The sequence below is a fragment of the Taeniopygia guttata genome, chromosome 2 (assembly GCF_048771995.1).
Source record: "Taeniopygia guttata chromosome 2, bTaeGut7.mat, whole genome shotgun sequence".
Classification (NCBI taxonomy): domain Eukaryota; kingdom Metazoa; phylum Chordata; class Aves; order Passeriformes; family Estrildidae; genus Taeniopygia; species Taeniopygia guttata.
Genome location: NC_133026.1, coordinates 62,934,319 through 62,952,267, shown reverse-complemented (window position 1 = coordinate 62,952,267; position 17,949 = coordinate 62,934,319). Strand labels below are relative to the sequence as shown.

General features: G+C 40.6%; 1 protein-coding gene across 3 annotated transcripts in view; it reads right to left on the bottom strand.

The window, feature by feature from the left end:
- Window positions 1–9,123, bottom strand: part of CDYL (chromodomain Y like) — a 103,481-nt gene extending 94,358 nt beyond the window's left edge. Inside the window, exon 1 of one of the 3 annotated variants that reach the window (XM_072924100.1) lies at window positions 8,575–9,123. In XM_072924100.1, coding sequence (XP_072780201.1) covers window positions 8,575–8,598 — 24 coding nt within the window. In that variant the 5' untranslated portion in view covers window positions 8,599–9,123. The remainder of the gene's footprint in view (window positions 1–8,574) is intronic. The other 2 variants (XM_030265444.4, XM_030265445.4) reach the window with 2 other exon arrangements.
- Between the last annotated feature and the right edge of the window lie 8,826 nt (window positions 9,124–17,949).

The window sequence follows — 17,949 nt, the reverse complement described above, 5'->3', positions numbered from 1 at the left end:
CTTTAAAAGCACTGCTAATCCAAGATCAAGTTCGGTCCTTATCTGTAACCTAAACAAGTGAGAAAAAATGTGCCAGTCTTGGAAACATGACTGGCCACCTAAGAGTTAAGTTACAAAGTAACTATATGTCTTAAAGCCTACTAGAGGAGAAAAAATTACTGTTTTTTCCTGTTTTCAAAGAAGTTTTCCATCAGTCTCCCTAACTTAATATATTATACTTCAATACAATCTACCATGGTTTATACTTACAAAACAGTAGCAACTTCAAATTATGACATTAATTCCTGGAGTTATTATTATAACTGCTATTACAACTCATCTTATTTTGTGGGCACATTCCTCTCTCCAAATTTTCTAGGCTGAGCGTACTTACACACAGCTGCCAGCTAGAACTTATTTTGGGATACAGTCCTTCAGCACATCAAATCTGCCCTGAAGACTCCGTAGGTATCTAAAGCATATAAACTCAAGCTGATGACTTGAGGTTTTACACAGAGTTAGTGTTTGTTTTGTTTGATCACATACACTAACAACCTTTTCTTGAAAATTCTGAGTTCAAGTTAACACAGAATTCAGGAACAACAATGTATTTGTGGCCTGCAGCCACAGCCCCCTGACAGATGTGTGCCGGTAATGAATGTGGGCTCTGAACATCTGGGCAGCTCAGGTTATGCTGCCAGTATTTCATAACCAAGTCTGAAATTTCCCTTGTCCCAACAAAGCCAGCCATGAAGCTCCCAATGACTGTTGTGCCCCATTTCCCATTTTTTCTCTCTACAGTGAGACATTATGGACCTGTGATAGGAACCAGGGTGCTGAACTGGATGGATCTTTTGTGTTAGTATATAGAGCCTTACATTCCCATTATTTCTTACAGACACAATCCCAGGTCTGTTGGTTTTAACTTTGTAAGTAACCTCAGCCCTAGAAGTAAAATGGAATTGTCACACTGTGCAATCACAAGATGTGCTTTACACATCCATAGAACTGGGGAAAATGAGGTGCTGAAATCAAAACATAACAAATGAGCATGATTTAGCAACTAGCCAAACTATACTCCAGTTAATTCTCACAAATTTACTTTGTATTGTTTTCTACCCTTCATAAAACTAGCTATTGGTAACAAAAATGTTATCAATATCCTGATGATGCTTCATTGAACAACTGCATTTAATGGAAGGAACTTCATAAATTACCAACTTTTGAATATCCACTGAATACAACATTCAACACATCATAGTCTTGAAAGTATTTTGAAGTTGATATATATCCATTTCAGCACTCTTAAAAATGTACCTCAATGTTTTCCCCATATTTACAAAATGTAAATTTTGTAAATGTGAATTTCTCCCCTACCTATTTACAAAATGTACATGTAAAACATTTTTCTGTGGTAAATACATCACAATATACTTCCCACAACGTGCTTTAAACTGTGGCATCTCTAAAGTAAAGCAAAAAATTTTTTCCTAAATGAAGCAAATTTCCATAATTCAGTATTTTACAGGATGTAGAGACGTTTAGAGAAGTATTTAAATGTCTCTGCAAAATGAAAATTACAAAATCGAGAAGAGAAGAGAAGAGAAGAGAAGAGAAGAGAAGAGAAGAGAAGAGAAGAGAAGAGAAGAGAAGAGAAGAGAAGAGAAGAGAAGAGAAGAGAAGAGAAGAGAAGAGAAGAGCTCCTTCCCTTTCAATCCAATAGATCAAAAAAACAACAGAGTTTTGATTTTTCATGTGCTACTATGACAATCAGCAAAAACCAAACATTAACAATTTCCTTAAAAAGCGTAAGACACTGTGGGGGCAGAAAAGTTAGAGAAGCACAACTACAAATGTGGTTAGGCCACTTGAATACATACTTTATCTTTCCCCACAAAAGAAGTGAAACAAACCCTCAGACTTAACATGGCCAAGAAGAAAGATTTGATCTGAGCTTTACTAATTAATTGTATGTATTGTGATAGTAAAATGTGAAGCCTCACTGAAAAATCACAACAAAACTGAGTTACAGTAGTTCCACTATTCAATACAACTAATTTACAGTTAAAAGAGACTTAGAAAATAGTTGCTTTACTTTACAATTAATCCTACCAATGTGGCTTTAAAGTAACTTAAAAATGTAAACCTATGATTAAAATATGCTTTTTAATCAACATCCATCCTGTGTATTCATACATATTAATAGATGCCTTGAAAAATATCTGCCACAGGTCACCATTAAGGACCACATGTAAATCTTCTGAGGATGTTTATGAAAACAGTAAATATTTTTGCCTTTACAGTGTACTGCCAGTAACATGCCAGATTTCCTTTCCTCTAAGTAATATAGAGAGAAGTTCAAAGGAATAATTTCAAAAAGCACAAAATTCTTGTGTGTAAATATTAAGAGCTCATCAGAAATCAGAAAAATAAAAGCTCTTCTTAGATCCTACAGGTCTGGAAAATACAATTGATAATATAAAATACTGAAATTTTAACATATTTTCTGGACTAACAGCATACTGTCAGAGAAACCACATGGTAGGTTGATATTGTGAATTATAAATTTTTTTTTTCTAAGATTAAAAATATAATCAACACTGTATTTATTGACCCATAGTATCTATCATGTGGCATCCAGCCATTCAAAACTTCAAAGGCACAGAAGAGAACAGGGAGAGACTTGTGCATCCCTTTTTACCCTGCAAATACAGTTTGTGGAGCTTGTGCTTCTAAGAGGTACACACAAATAATACACTGCCCAGTAACAACAGATTTTGAATTTATTACAGAAGAATAAGAGTGGCATTATAGGGCTGCTTATCTGTTATATCCAACAGATCTGCACATCCAGTTATCACATAGTCTGAATGAATCACATAGGTTGAATAAGATGAAAGCATAACTGTTAGTAACTTGGTTTTTTCTACTGCTTTGGCACAGATCAGAAATGCTGCGGCAGTCAGGAAGAAATGAAGCTGCACCTACTAGGAAGTCTAAAAGGGACAGAGCATCACTGATGCTATTCCAGCTATGCCAACCTTCCTGAAGAACAAGGGGCTGTGGCATGTCTCATTAAGTTCTTTGTGTCCAACAATTTATCTTCATTCAAGAGGTACTGAACATCAGCATAGTGGAAGCAACCTTCTGTGATAGTACAGTCTTGCAAGTTGGAAGTAATTGTTCTTTAACTCTAAACATGACTGGCACTGCAGTAATAAATCTCTGATTGACCAAAAACTCAAGAAATTAAATCACAGTAAAAGACAGACTGTGAAGGTTAGGAATTATCAGAGCCTCACAGGCTTTATGGATGAGGCATCTCTTTCCCACTTTTTCTCTCTTCTTTTCTTCTCTTTTTTTTTTTTTCTGTGACAGACATGAACAATTCAAAATAAGTAATACATTAAAAATATAACCTTTTTTTTACTATACTGATTTTGTACATGCACATAGAAAGGAGTTTTGTTCATAAAACTTGCTAAGACATCTCCGTATCTGTGAACCATTTGTGTTCCACACAGGACACAGACAGAGGTTCACTCCTTTACTTGCATGTGCTTGAGCTCACCCTGGGAGCAGCCCAGAGCCTTGCCAGGTCAGTGGCACCATGAAGGGCAGGGCACACTGGAGAAAACCCCAGGGGCAGCTCAGGCACTTCCCCTGCAGCAGCAGTGGAAGATGGGGCACTTGTCCCCAGTTTTGTCCAGAGTTCTGGGGCTAATCAAGGTGGTGAAAAGCAGCTGGGCAAGGGACATGGAAAAGTCAAGTTTCTTACACTAAATGTAATGGCTCCATTCCTGCAGCGCTCTTGCATTCGTGCTTTGGTTTAAAGAAGTGACAGTCACCCATGGAAGATGAACAGCTAATCCTCAACTCTGTTTTAAATCAGATGTGTAGTTCCTAATGTGTGGAAGCAACACAAACATATCTGATGTAAATTCCTAGTCTTACTTAGTTGGGTAGGGTCAGTCAAGCAAATTTGTGTATTTTATGTCTCCTGAAACAAGCAGTAACATTTCCAACAGTTGTCAAAATAAACTCATACAAACTCAGGCATTACACCTCAATGACTGTAAGTCCCTCCTTATGAACAAGATCTTTAACCAAGGTCTTGGGAATCAGCACATCAGAAACAATCAGCAGAACACAGATCCTGAGACAATCTGGAATTCCTGCACAACAGGCTGAATGAAAACAATCCATTCCAATGAGGAAAAAAATCGCTATTGCATGAACAGCCAATTCTAACTTGTTGTTAATAGTAATTTTTCATCAAATAGCCATTAAAAACTACAACTCTAAGCTGCATACTGCAGATAATGGATTTACCCTTTCAGTTAACTTAGGCAAAACAAATGTTTAAACTTTCCAGTAAATGCACACAAAACATGATGAAGATTCCATCGCTGCAGTGTTACTAGGGCCGTGAGAGAAACTTTGGGTTTAAGTAATTCCTATGCAGCATCAAATTTTTGACAAAGTGACAGCATTTTCCAACAGCCTTCTACACTCTATTGTTTAAAAAACTATGCACGCTAGATGAAGAACAGCCCACAGGATCACTTTTTTTGACTTGTGGCAACTACTCTATAGACAAAGTTTAAATTTTCTTGGAATATGTCTCTTTGGGCTTACTTATTAGGTGATTAAACCTGACACATAGCTTAATGCTAGGCTGTAGAACTTCAGCCAGTTGCTCCTGAAATTTGTTTCAGTTTGTAATTTCACTGTATCTGTATAATTTAACGTCAAAGGCTTTAGTTCTAAAAATAAAACCAAAAGTACTGAATCATCATTGGAAGTGAAGCATCACCTTGAGAATACTAGACAACAGTATGAAAAAATGCATATGTTTTTTGCAAGGCAATGAAAGAATTAAAAAAAATATATATTTTCCATTCTATAAAAGATACAAAAAATTGTAATTTTGAAGTAATGGACTTTCAATATGTTAATTTGTAATATTTTAATGGAAATTGGTTAAGACGCCTTAAAACACTAGGTTTATGACCAATGCCAATGTGAAACACAGAGTGAAGAAAAGGCATCATGGCATAGGTGCACCAGCAAAGGTCATACAAACTGTTTTGCTTACTTATCAGTAAAATCCAATAAAAATGTTTTGACATGAGTAGTAATCATGGCATCCTAAGCCTAGCCAGAGGATCCAGTGGGCCACATATATTATGGGTATCAGCTGTACCAGTAGTTCCCTGAGGAAAGGCAGAAATGCACTGTCCAACAGCAGAGAACTTCAATGCATTTCCACTTCACCTAATACAGAACCAAATTATTAAATTTTATGAGAAAGAGACTCTTCCAAACTCAGCACAGCTTAGTAGTTGTCTACCGACCGTGACTTGGTACGTCTGACCTACTGGCTAGCACACAGTTCTCCCACAGAGCACTTGTATGGAATCATTTCCACATTTCATCAAACAAACTTGTCATGCCAACCACAACTCGGGATGACTTCAATCCCAGACATCACTTGCAAGAGTTTGCCAAAGGAGGTCAAGGGATTTGACTGCAGAGAGAGCAAACATAGTTTGCTTCCAAAAGAACCTTGGAAATGATGTCTACTTCTAATTACTCTGGTGAAGATGATGAGAACAAGTAAAAATGTTTAGTGGGAAACAGGTCAGTGAGTCAAAGGAAAGTTGTCACATTGAAGAAGAAGGCAACCCTACCATTTGCCCAAAGGCTGTACAAAGGATTTTTCAAAAACCACACTAACAAATCGCAGCAGGCACATACAAAAAGAGGTGCCACAAGATGACAATGCCTGTTGAAACAAACTTGGGGAAATAAAAACCCAATGCACGTTTTCTTACATTTTCCGTCACCTGTCTTGTTCACCAGCCTCTCCATGTCTGTCCACCACACTAACAAACACTTTGTCTCTTGAAGAAACAAACTTGCAAGCAGAAAAAGTAGGTTATTCACCTCATCTACAGAGGCTGGCAACATTACTGACTGCTGCATTTTCCATCTAGAAAAAAGTTTCAACGTTTCTACCCCAGCAAAAAAAAAAAAAAAAAAGAAAAAAAAAAGAAAAAAAAGAAAAAGAAAAGGCAAAAAAATAGTGGGTAGTCATCACCACAACCTCTAAAATGCATGGGAACAAATGACATTGAGGATACACAGCCTGCCCCAGTCACACTGCCAATCTATTAGTAGATTTCAAGGTCTTGATCTTTGAATTTGAAATCACTGGCCTACATAGAGATCAACTCCCTCTCTTACGGGATGACATCCAGAATAAAAAGAATCCCATAAATAAGTGAATCCATTAAGATTAAAAAAAAAAAATAAAAATGTACTTACCTTCATTTTTTATAAGCGGATTTTTCATTTGTGTTTTGGAAGAACCATGACACATATCAGCAGAAATAGTTGGCATTCATACTTAAGCTAACAATTGCAAATAGATTACACAACATTTTTTTGATCAAGACACTAGATCAAGATCCAAAAGGAAAAATGGAAGTATAACAAATGGCAGCAGATTTCAAACACCAGATTCAAACAATATTGAGCATGAGCTATAAATAAGACAACCACGAAACAAAGTAAACCCACCGTCAATAGCACAGGCAGTTCACAAAACAGTTTAAATTCCTTAATAAGTAACATTTCAGGTCAACTTGCGGCTTTGTCCTTCCCAAATTAGTGCTCACTATATTGAAATAATTTATTATTTTATGATTTTTCAGACATGGCTAGAAAATTAATTATAAGACAAAACGAGTCCAAAATGAGTAACAAATCAGAAAAAAGAGACAGCTTGACCACATGTGAGTCCAAAAGCATTAACAATTTTGGCATCTTAACTAAACTTTGCACTTGCACAATTAAAGAATGTGTCTGATTTTTAAAATTTAAAAGTATCCCTTCAGGTGTTCTTCAAAAGCGGCATTTGCGCAATGGCCACTACGCCACCTGCCCAGAGGACGACGGTGCCCCACAGACTACTGAGCCAACAAGTCAACATTTTGAACACAATTTAAGACAGCCAAGAAGAGTCATGCACAATGGTCATTCTTAGCCTCAGTCCATGCCCAGCAAACAGAATTTTCCTCATCGTTGATTTGCGCCCATCAAAACCAGTACCTCGTTGTCCATCTTTGATCTAACACAGCAACACACAAAGAGCAAGAATTGGCCGCATCACAGTCTACAGGCCCAACTCCACAAACCCAACAGAAACTTTTCCCAAAGTCAAAGCAAGTTTTTGGCAATCCCTCAAGACACAGAGTGGTTCCTAAATTTCTCTCCTACTTCTAGGGATGATCCCTTCAAGATTGGCTTAAGCTACATCGTGAGGATGGGGAATCTTGAAAATACAGGCCTTCGGTCTTCTTTCTAGTCTATCAGTTCAGCACCTCTGCTTGACAGTCAACTCGCTTAAAATACAAGCCCACCTGGGACACCTTCCACTGACTTCTACTGGGTCTGTTCCCCAATGGCATCACAGATGTAGCTCAATTAATGAGAGATACATGTGCACCAGCTGTAAGACATCTTCTGTCAAGTGTCCTGAAGGCTATCTGTCTCCTTTTAACCTTAAGAGTTCCAGCCTCTGGATATATTTTTTACATAGATCACTGTCTAGATGCATATTAACTATCAGATAAGAGCATTTTTGGTTTTGGGAAGCCACTTCTCTACCCAAAAGGCAAGAACAGCTCCAAAACAACAATGGCTTTTCACTCCCGGGGATGACTTCTTGCAAAAATAAAAACAAGGAAGTTCAATCCAAGAGAATCATGACGCTTTTCAATTAAGGGCAAGGATGTGAAATTGACAGCCATAAGATAGGAAACTCAAAAGTTAGGCTGTCACATTGTTCCCTTCTTCACCCCAAGACCTTCCTCTCCCGTCAGCACACGCTCTGACCACCTCCCGAGTGACGAGCGAAGGATGGCGTGTCAAAGCCTTAACTTTCAATCTTTTTAGCTTCTCTCGTAACCTCAACCCTATCGCTGGAGCACGAAGAGCCGAGGAGTTTAAATTTTAGTCTTTTGCACCACCGCAGCTTGCTGCACGGCCAAGGCACACGATGGTGGCACAGGACTTCGGTATGGACACAAATCCAAGAGGAAAGCCCCTCTGCTCTCCTCCTCCTCCTCCCCCGCCCCCCCCCCGGCCCGGACAGAGGCAATAACTCGGCTTCGCTCACATTTTTGCACAGCGCCGGGCTCGCACTTCGACGTGCTCACTGCCGGGGCTGTCAGCGCTGCTCGCCCCATCCAGCACCCCCCCTACTCCTGCCGGAGTCCAAGTGTTGTGTGAACGTGGGGAAAGGACTGGGGGGAGCGCAGGCCACGGTAACACTTTGCCGTCTCCTCCGTTCAGTCACATTTCCGTCCTCCTCCAGCAAAACTGGGGAGGGAAGGGGGGGCGGGGGGCCAGGCTGGGCACACACGCAGGCGCCGGGCCCAGCGGGAAGGGGCAGCAGCCGCGGCAAGTGTGGGTGACAAGCCCGGCGGCGCTCCCGGGGAGCAACAAAAACGCTCCCGGGTGCGCTGGGGTGGGGTGGGGTGGCCGGCGGGGCCGGGGGCAGGGCCGGTGGGGCTCGAGGGCTCTTACCTCGTAGAGTTCCTCGGAAGCCATGCTGTGGGAGCCACACAAGGTGGAGTTGGGTGCTGGTTTGGAAATACTTTTGTTTCAGTTGGTGTCCGTTTGGCCTCCTCCTTCTCTTCTCCCTCCTCTTCTTCTTCTTCTTCTTTTTCTTCTTCTTCTCCTCCTCCTCCTCCTCCTCTTCCCCTCCTCCTTCTCCTCTTCCCGTCCTCCTCCTCCTCCTCCTCCTCCTCTTCTTCCTCCTCCTCCTCCCTGCGCGTCTCTCTCCAGCGCAACTAGCAGCTCCGCTCGTTAAATGCCAGTGAGGTGCTCCTGTTCCTGCCCCTGCTGCTGCTGCTGCTGGCGCTGGCGGCGGCGGCGGCGGCGGCGGCGGCGGGGGGGGTGCGCGCACGGCAGCTGCGCAACTCGCTCGCTCTCTCCCGGCTCGCCCTCGCACAGCCCGCCGCGCACGCACCCGCGCGCGCGCGCCCGCGGGAGCACGCTGCCGCGCGCACCCGCGCACACAGAACTCACACGCGTGCTCGCCCCCCCCCGCCCCCCCGCACCCCTCCGGCCGCCGGCGGCTACACTCGCTCGCTCCCTCCCCAGGAACACTAATCGAGCGCAGAGAGCCAGCGCCACACGCGAACCACCGCTCTCCGCCCCGCCGGCTCCACCAGCCGTCCCCCCCCCGCCGCCGCCCGGCACCATCCTCCTCCTCCCGCTCCTTCTCCTCCTTCTCCTCCTCCCCCCACCCCATCCCGGCTTTGATCTCCCATTGTCTGCTCAGCTGAGCCCGGCGGGGGCGCGCGGGGGTCGGCGGGGGCGCGCGCCCGGGGCCGCGCCCGGGAAACCGCGGGTGATGGGAGCGGGAGGAGAGGGCGGGTGCGGGGGTGCGGGATGTGCCCGCGGGACGGACGCGGAGTTCGGAGCGGGGCGGTGCTGGGAGGACGCGGGGCCCCACGCACGTGCGGGGCCCTCGTCACGCCCCCGAGCCACCGCCCGCAGCCCCCCGTGGCCGCCCCTCCGCGACCCTCCGGGTTCCGCTCCCCCGCGGGCTCCACCAGCGCCCGGTCCATCGCCCTGCGGTAGTGCCATACATAACGCGTCTGCACGCGCTTCTTCCCCGTCCCAACTTCCTTGGTTGGATGCCTTTGCCGTAAAAGAAACTAAACAGCCCTCGACGGAGGCTGCCAACACCGGATATGTGCCTTCCATCTCCCGGCTGACCGTGTTTGCCAAGCCGGGAAGGCCCCGCCAAGGCCTCCGTGGGATGATGGGCCAACAGAAAGTAGCTGAACTGTTGACCTGCTTATGAGTCCATCCCTAGTTACACGACAGAACCTGTTCTTGTCACCTGGTGTGTCATCTGGGGGTGCCTCACATGAGGTGCTGTGTAGCTAGCCATGAACCTGATGAATGGAAGGCTTCGTTATGCAAAGGTAGATGTAACGAGTTACTTCGTCGAGAGAAAATTCTTCAAGGCATAGTTTCTCATCTCAAAGGGGCTGAAGAGTGGGACAAAACCAGTGTCAGGACAGGAGTGCCAAGCTGCATGCTCTGTCATACCGCATTGTTTGTTCCAGCAAGTGTTTCCTGTTCCGTGCCACACCAGGGAACCGTTCTCTGCCACAGAACAGCACAGGTTGGCGTAGAGTTCCTCGCATTTGTGTAATCAATCGAACTATTGAGTCAACTCATTTTTGACCAAAGTTTTTACTTTTTCCTTCAGAGTCTTTCAAAGGTCTTCCTAAAAAAATGTTCTCAAATGTTCTACTTTGATGGACGAGTTTTGGACTGTCGTCCAGCAGATAGTAATTCAGAAAATGTTGGTCCATTTATGGGCTTTGGATGACTTATGTAGAAAGAGCTAGAGATTCCTTTCTCAGACTTGATTAATCTGCCCATTCCTTATGACAAATATGTCAATGTCTCCAAGGTCAACATCCTTCATTTGGACAACTGAAATTCTATACTGGACTTTGAGATGGACATCATTTGTGCAGATAAAATATCTAAGAACTTGCATAGTTTTCGTACTTGCCTGATCTTCTAACTAGTCTACAGAGAGATTTTTAATCCACTCCTTGATATCTTTAAGGGCTAGGTTTAATCTAAGGTGGTGAAAGAGGGGGGTCGTTCGGTGACAGGAGCAGGATCATTGGTGGAAGGATGGGCCTACATACAAAATTAAGATGGTTAAGATGTAGTAAACTCTGTGATTGCCTTCTGGAGATGAGCATTTAATTGCCATTCCTGAGGGGTGGGCCGAATCCTCTTTGAGCTGTACACAGAGTAATGTCACTGTTAGAGCCTCCCTTTGAAGGACAGTCCTTGAAGATAATCAGTATTCACATGATAGCAAAGAGATGGCGGCAGTGGTTGCTGAAGAAGTTAGTTTGCAAAGGCATAAAAATAGAGCATCTTAATCTGTACTAAGGGTCTCACCATTGCAGTAAACTGGTTCTTAAGCAGTTTGATTTTCTGGGTGATTCAAAAGAAGTACTGTTGATCAGTACTTCTACATTTTTCGTATCTCAAGGAAAGAGCCAAAGCTCAGTTAACACTAGTTTTTAGTGTTCTGACCACACTCCACAATTCAGTGAAATAATTTCTTCTTTTACACATATTCATTGCTTGCATTGCCATTAATTCTTTTTTGCGTTCCATTCTAACCTTTTGTCCTTGTTGCTTGGTAAAACTTTTCAGGAGAAACGATCACACTATTCAAAAATACCATTTGATAGTGTTGTGGTTCAAGCATCTGAGAGGTACTAGGTTTTTGTGATGGGTTTTTGCAGTTGGATTTTGTTAAACAAGGTTCCATGTTAGCTTGCTCTCATCTTGCTTTCTCTAGAAAAAAAAGATCAAGTGGTCCAAATGTTGCATGATGAATTGTCGAAATCATTGTTTCTTTCTTACTTCTTAAGGTGTTTCATGTGTTCCTCATTGTAGGCAGGACACACCAAATTTCAACAGTATTTTGTTTGTTGAAGCCAGCCTTACTGCCAGCTTCCTAAATGGCTTTCCTAACATTGCATGTAAATATCTCCTGAAGAGAAGTTCTATGGAATGTAGTAATGGAGCAGACTAGGAAGACTGGAAAGCCAGACCAGTTTGAGTTCTGACAGTGGCAGTAAATGTTTTCAGAGGTGGTTGAACAGCCTTGGTTAATCCACCTTGGGAAAGAACCAGGCAATGTCATCCAGGCAGGAAGTTTCGCAATGTGCACACAGAGCTTCCAGTTTGAAGTGGACAATTGCCCTAGTGGTGCTCCTGGTAAAGTCAGGAGGACAATTGTTCTGTTTAGCTGAATAAAGAATGTTCTAATTTGTGGGCGAAATACAGAGCATGGAATCAAGTTCCTTTGAAAGATCGACTCAATTTTGACCTCTTTGTGTGCCACTGTAATGTCTACGAAGATCGTCATAGATGGTGGAACAGCTGAATTTGAAATAGTTGTGGTGGTAGGTCACAGCTAGCTGAAACTTTACAGTATTGAAAATATAATGGAGATCTGTATTGGATAGGAATGGATCTACATATCTAGAATTTGCTCTAGCGAAGGGATCACAGAAGTATTTAATATGCAAGGATTTATCCACAAGATCATAACTTTGATAATAAAGTGAATGTCAGTAACTTCTGTTTGGTTATATTAAGGTGATTATCTGCCTTTTAGTATTTGGGAGTAAGGCTTAGGAAGGAAGCATTTAGTCATTGAGATGCAGCCAGTGATTAGTTGAAGGATTTCAAAAGGTGGGATTGATATGGCTAAATGGGATGGTCTAGTTTGTGCTGGCATTAACACCTCATCCAATCATCCAATGCACTTTTCACAGTTAAAGGAAAGATAATCAGCATCGTTGGTGGAATTCCCAGCATGATTAATCTCATCCTAATGCAGATGCCTATGTCTGGTCAGCTGAATCTAAGTCTAAATTTGATTTATCTTGTTGACTTTTTTTTTTTACTGATCAGAATCATGTCACCTATTCTGCAACTGCTTAGAGAAAGTTGAGATTAATCCTACTCATGTTTCTGTAACCCAGTCTTTCTTGGTCTAAGACAACTGGATGATTTAAAACTCTGTAATGGCCAAGTTATGTTGACAGTTTAAGTCTGAAATGCATAATATCCCTTTGCACCTAATATTTTTTCTCTGCTATTTTGATCCTATGCTCATTTGCCCACAACTTTGGGGTGTGGCTCATTCTTGTAATTTCTTATTCTCTGTAAATTCTGTCCCTCTGAGTTTCCTCACTTCTTCCTCATCTCCATCTCAGTCTATTGTCTTCTAAGTGGTCTGAGATGTTTAAGTTAAAATGGAGAAAGAGAAATGATAGAAAAAAGTATTTCTTGCAATGTGTACTTCCCGCACTCCCGAGCTGAGAGTTATGTTTCCAATTTTGTAGTGGGTGCAGTTTCAAGAGTGGTCATTTCAGGAAGATAAAAGTTTGATAGTTTTAGACACATGGAGGAAAGTGGAATCACTTGAAGAATCAACTGTTGAACGAGATTCTTTACATGAAAGTCTGGGAGAGAGGACCTTCTATTTCTCTAAACTACTGAGACATTCCTTCCATTGATCTGAAAAACATTGATTCTATATTAGATTAAGACAGTAACAGAATCCAGGTTAAATAACTGGAGACTGGAATGGCAATATTTACACTAATATATTTTTGGTAATTTTTTTGACTGAATAAAAAGGTATTTCGTTCTTTATTGATAAGGACAGTTTCCCCAAATTTTTGCTTTGAAAGAATGTGATCAATACACTACTGTTTTCTTGTGGAGTTCAATGACAGACTCAATGTAGCCAGTTTTTTTAAGAACCAGTAATTTTTCTTTGCAATATGCCCATTAAATAAGGGGGATTTGATATCCATTCTCTACCCATTTAGAACTAAGACATGACATTACTGCAAATATTGTCAGAGTTGTCCACCGACTTCTGCCATTCAATTAAAGAGGCCTAGATTTAAAAACCTAATAAAAGATAGTATATTTTATTTTTAAAGCAGCTTTTTTGTTGATATTTCTTACAGGTGTAAATATTAGATGGTTTTGTACCTCTGTCTAGATACCCAATATCTTGGATTGGCTTTCCAAAGTTATATTTAGAATCCATGCTTTACTATGCTTTAATGGCTTGCTTAGTGTCAAATAGAAGTTTTACAACAGGATTAGGACTAAATTACATGGGACAGAATGAAGTTTTATCTACAGGACCTGCTTTTCTCTTTGTGCATTCTCCTGACACTTTCACCACCTGCCTTTCTAGTTCTGCTACACTTGAAACTGGAATCTTACATGTAGCAACTTCCATCCATAACAGACGTGGATACCCCTGACTATGGACGCTGTGAAGCCAATGCTGACAGAGATGAGATCAATAAGTTTACATCCCTGGTTAGTTTACATATGTTCTGCATATTTCTGATTCATTCTTAGAAGAGGATTTGTGCCTTGAATGAGGCGAAAGCACCATGGAAAAGGCAATTTGAACAGCTGATCGGAGATCAAACATAGAAAGCGAAGATGTACCAATACTACCTAACTTTAAATTATTTTATGTTTAAAGTCTCAAACTGGACATCTAAAATAAAAATAATCTTGTGCAATTGCATTGCTTGCCCTTTCAGCCCACCCTACTGGTCACCAGCAGTGTTTAGTTGTTTACATCCACATCAGAGATAAAAACTTTTAGCTACCTCCTTGAACTCCTTGGCTTATTCAAAGTAGTACTGTCGTACCACTGGAATGTAGCTTCCCTTGCCTTGGTGAGAATAAGAACAGGTTTATAAAAGGACTAAGAAAACAAAATCCTAGCTAAATAGTTGGGTTGGGATGGGAGCATGGAGTAAAGATGAAGGATAATTTTATCCTTATAGAACACTTTAAATGTCTGATCAGCCATAACAATTTGCTTGTTCTCAAAGTCAATGTAATGATCGTTATGAAGAGTGCATTACCTGAACATTAAATTAGGGAATGTCCTCTTCAGTTTTGAAAGGAGGTGTCATAATCTAAGAAAGCTGTAGGTTGAGGACTGTTGGAAATGTAGGTACCCTATCTGAAAGACAGACATTCTTTGCTTTTCTCTTTGAATTTGTAATTTGTGTTCTCATGACTAAGTACAATTTAGAATGAATAAGTACGTGGAGAATAGGGACATCTGAAATTCTATGTTTTTTCAGAGAATGCAGAGAGCCTTACAGATTTTTAATGAAGTACATGTTCTGCTACAGCTCATGCAGGAAATTTTTCATAGAGAACTTTGGGTTTTATTCTGTTTATGGGTATAGTATTTACAGGCTGACTTTTCAAGAGTGTAAATATCTCCAGCATTTTTTTTCTCAACATGGCCTATCAATCTTTTCCAAATACTATAACCTGTGTTTTCCAATGAAGAGAATGTTAATTTGGGTGGTAAACTGTTAGCTGTTTTCCTTTAGGAAAATAAGGACATTTGTAAACATTGAGAAAGAACAAGGTGTTTCTTCTGATAATTAGAGAAAGACTGAGAAACATCTTTTTTTTTCCATTCAGATGAGAAAAATAAAAGAGTCTCACAATCTTTTCTTCTTAAAGAACCGAAAAAGGAAAAACTTAACAATGTAAAGCTATCTTCTAAAGCAATAGAAATGCCTTTTTGTGAATAAACAATACGAAATCTACGGGTTTTTTCAGTTTGAAGATTCGACACCAATGTATTGGAAACAGCAATGAGATAGGAAAACAAATACTATAATCAATAATACTAATGACAGAGGGTACAAAACCCAAACTATTCACATGGAAACTCCTTGACAATAGACAATAGCCAACTGCTCGCTCTGCCATGCTATGCTGACTCAGAAGGGAGCCCTTCCCCATCCCTGAAAAATGATATGAGGTGGTACAGAATAACCTTTGGGTCCTAGCCATGCCCCTTCTGGCTACTGCCAAAATTACCCCTGTCCTGGCTGGAACCAGGACAATTTAGTTTTCCTGTAATCATCATAATGTAGATTTTTTAAGTACACTGCACTGCAGCCTAGTTCTACCAGTACTTCTTACCAGAAGCTTGACTCATATAAGAATATTATGCTAATGTTAGGCTTAGTGTTTGAAAAACTTCACAAAACTGAGCAAGCTGCCTTTCAGCATAGAGAAGGGAAAGTAAAATGTATACTTGATTCATCATTAACCTGCAGATTTCACTCTGGATTCAATATAGCCTGAACAAAAATAATAATGTATTCTGTAAAGGAAGAGGTGCAAAAGGTAAGGAATCTTTAGTGGCTTATCTTAGAGATGATTCACAAACAGTTCCTTTTTGGAGAAGCGTGTTTGTGTCAGTATATAGCTTAGTAAAATTATGACAAAGTGGAAGAGGAAGTGGTCTGAATGCCTTCCATTTTGTTTCCTTTCTGTTGTCTAAAGAACTTACTAATTTGACTGATGGTCCGTGGATGAATTAAAGACCTTTTGCAATAAATTGGCAATATGAAAGATCAAAACTATATTACAGATTATTGAGACTTATTTAGCACTAGCACTGGAAATTAATTTATTTCCTAGGGATAGACTATGACATTATGACCCTTTAAGATAGAAGCTTAAGTCAATAGTCTGCTCCTCCTGGGTCAGTTTACAGATGGAGGTTTTACAGCTGAGAATTGATGGATCTGAAATTGCAGATTCATGCCATTTTAATCTTTTCAGGTAGCCCCCAGTAACAAAGGCTGGCACATGCATTCAATAGCCTTGTTGTTTAGACTGGCGGCCCTGGAACAAAAGGCCTTATTCCAGAAGTTTGCCTGTATTAGGATAGGCTGAATTCTACTGGATTTGCTCTGTTATATTTTAGCAGCTGCTCACTGGCGATCATTTGGTATCATAATACAAGTTTGGCTATCAATAGACAAGGGTAAATTCACTAGTAAACACTTCACTAGGTTTTGCCATCCAGCCTCTGTTTCATCTTGGACTGTGTTCATTGTCTGTCCTCACATAAGGAGAGAGTGTTTTAGAAGGGCATGGATATGTTTCTATCAGTCTTTCTACAGGAATATAATGGGGAATGAGTGTTTCCTCTAGAAAGTCAAATACACAAAATCACAATTACTATCTTTTATTTTGGTATTAATTATTTTGTGTTGCAGAGCATGCATTATTTTTAAAAGCAACAAAATAAAGTTAATAAATCAAAATTATCTCAACTCATGCATAATCAAACAGAGAAATTAACTAAATGCCTGTGGCAGTTTTGGTTGATGTTACTGTATTTTTGTCACCTGGCTAGCTGAAGTGAGGATAGTTTAAATACAGTTTGTAAAGAACTCCTGTCTTTAAAAGCTCCTCATATCTACCTTTTATAGTCTTACCTAAGATCACTAGGCAGCAATGAGGAAAAAAAGTGAGCAAAGACGATACCAAGACACTCCAGCGAGTACTCTCTCAAGGAGTCAATCCATTGCCAGGTTGTATTGTTGGCATATCCCAGTAATAAAAACTACAAAAACTATTCAAAGAGTAACTATTATTTTAAACATTGTTCCAGGGTAAAAAGAAAGAAAGAAACAAGCAAACAAAAACCCCTCAAACCCAACCACCAACTGAATCTTTTCAGATGAAGTATTCCTTCAAAGAATTCATTAAAGGTCATATATTGAAAAGTTGCAATCCAAGTGGTTTAAAGTCAGCAAAGATAGCAATGTAAAATGTCTTTTACTAGAAAGCGTCAAGCAGCATTAACCACAGGCATTACTGTATGTATTGGCTATAATAAAACAGTGCAACAGTCCTCAAAGATACAATCTTAGACCATCACAGGCATGCATAAGTACTACATATTATAAAGTTCTTTAAAAGAAATATGGGATGATGCCATTACTCACAAATAGCATAGTCATGAATTAGTCATGCGGGTCAGCCCTGAGTGCAGAAGATAGTGTCTTTATATATAATATCACAGTGTTACGGGTTTTTTCCCATATAATACATATATCAGAGATGAACAGTTTGAAAAGTATTTGAAAATTTGTAAAAACCTTATTGTAATTGTTGTCTGAATCTTTTGAACCTGTAAAGGCTGCTCTAATTAACTTGATTGCAATAATTCAAGGTTCAGGCAAGATGAAGCCTTGAAAGGAGTATCTGCAAAAGACCTCAGAACTACTTGAGATTGTTTCTGTATATGGAAATGATTCTAAAGTGCAATAAAGGATTTTCTACACCTACAGTCTAGAACACTGGGATTTCCCAAAGGAATAGACTTTTTTGCTAAAAGTTCTGCAGAATGGCAAGGGGAAAAAAAACCCTGTCAACCATTAAAAATGTATCAGAAATCATTTCTATTTCTTTAAAAACTGCCTAAGTCCAGAGCAGAGAACAGTAACTGTTCATCTTCCTGGC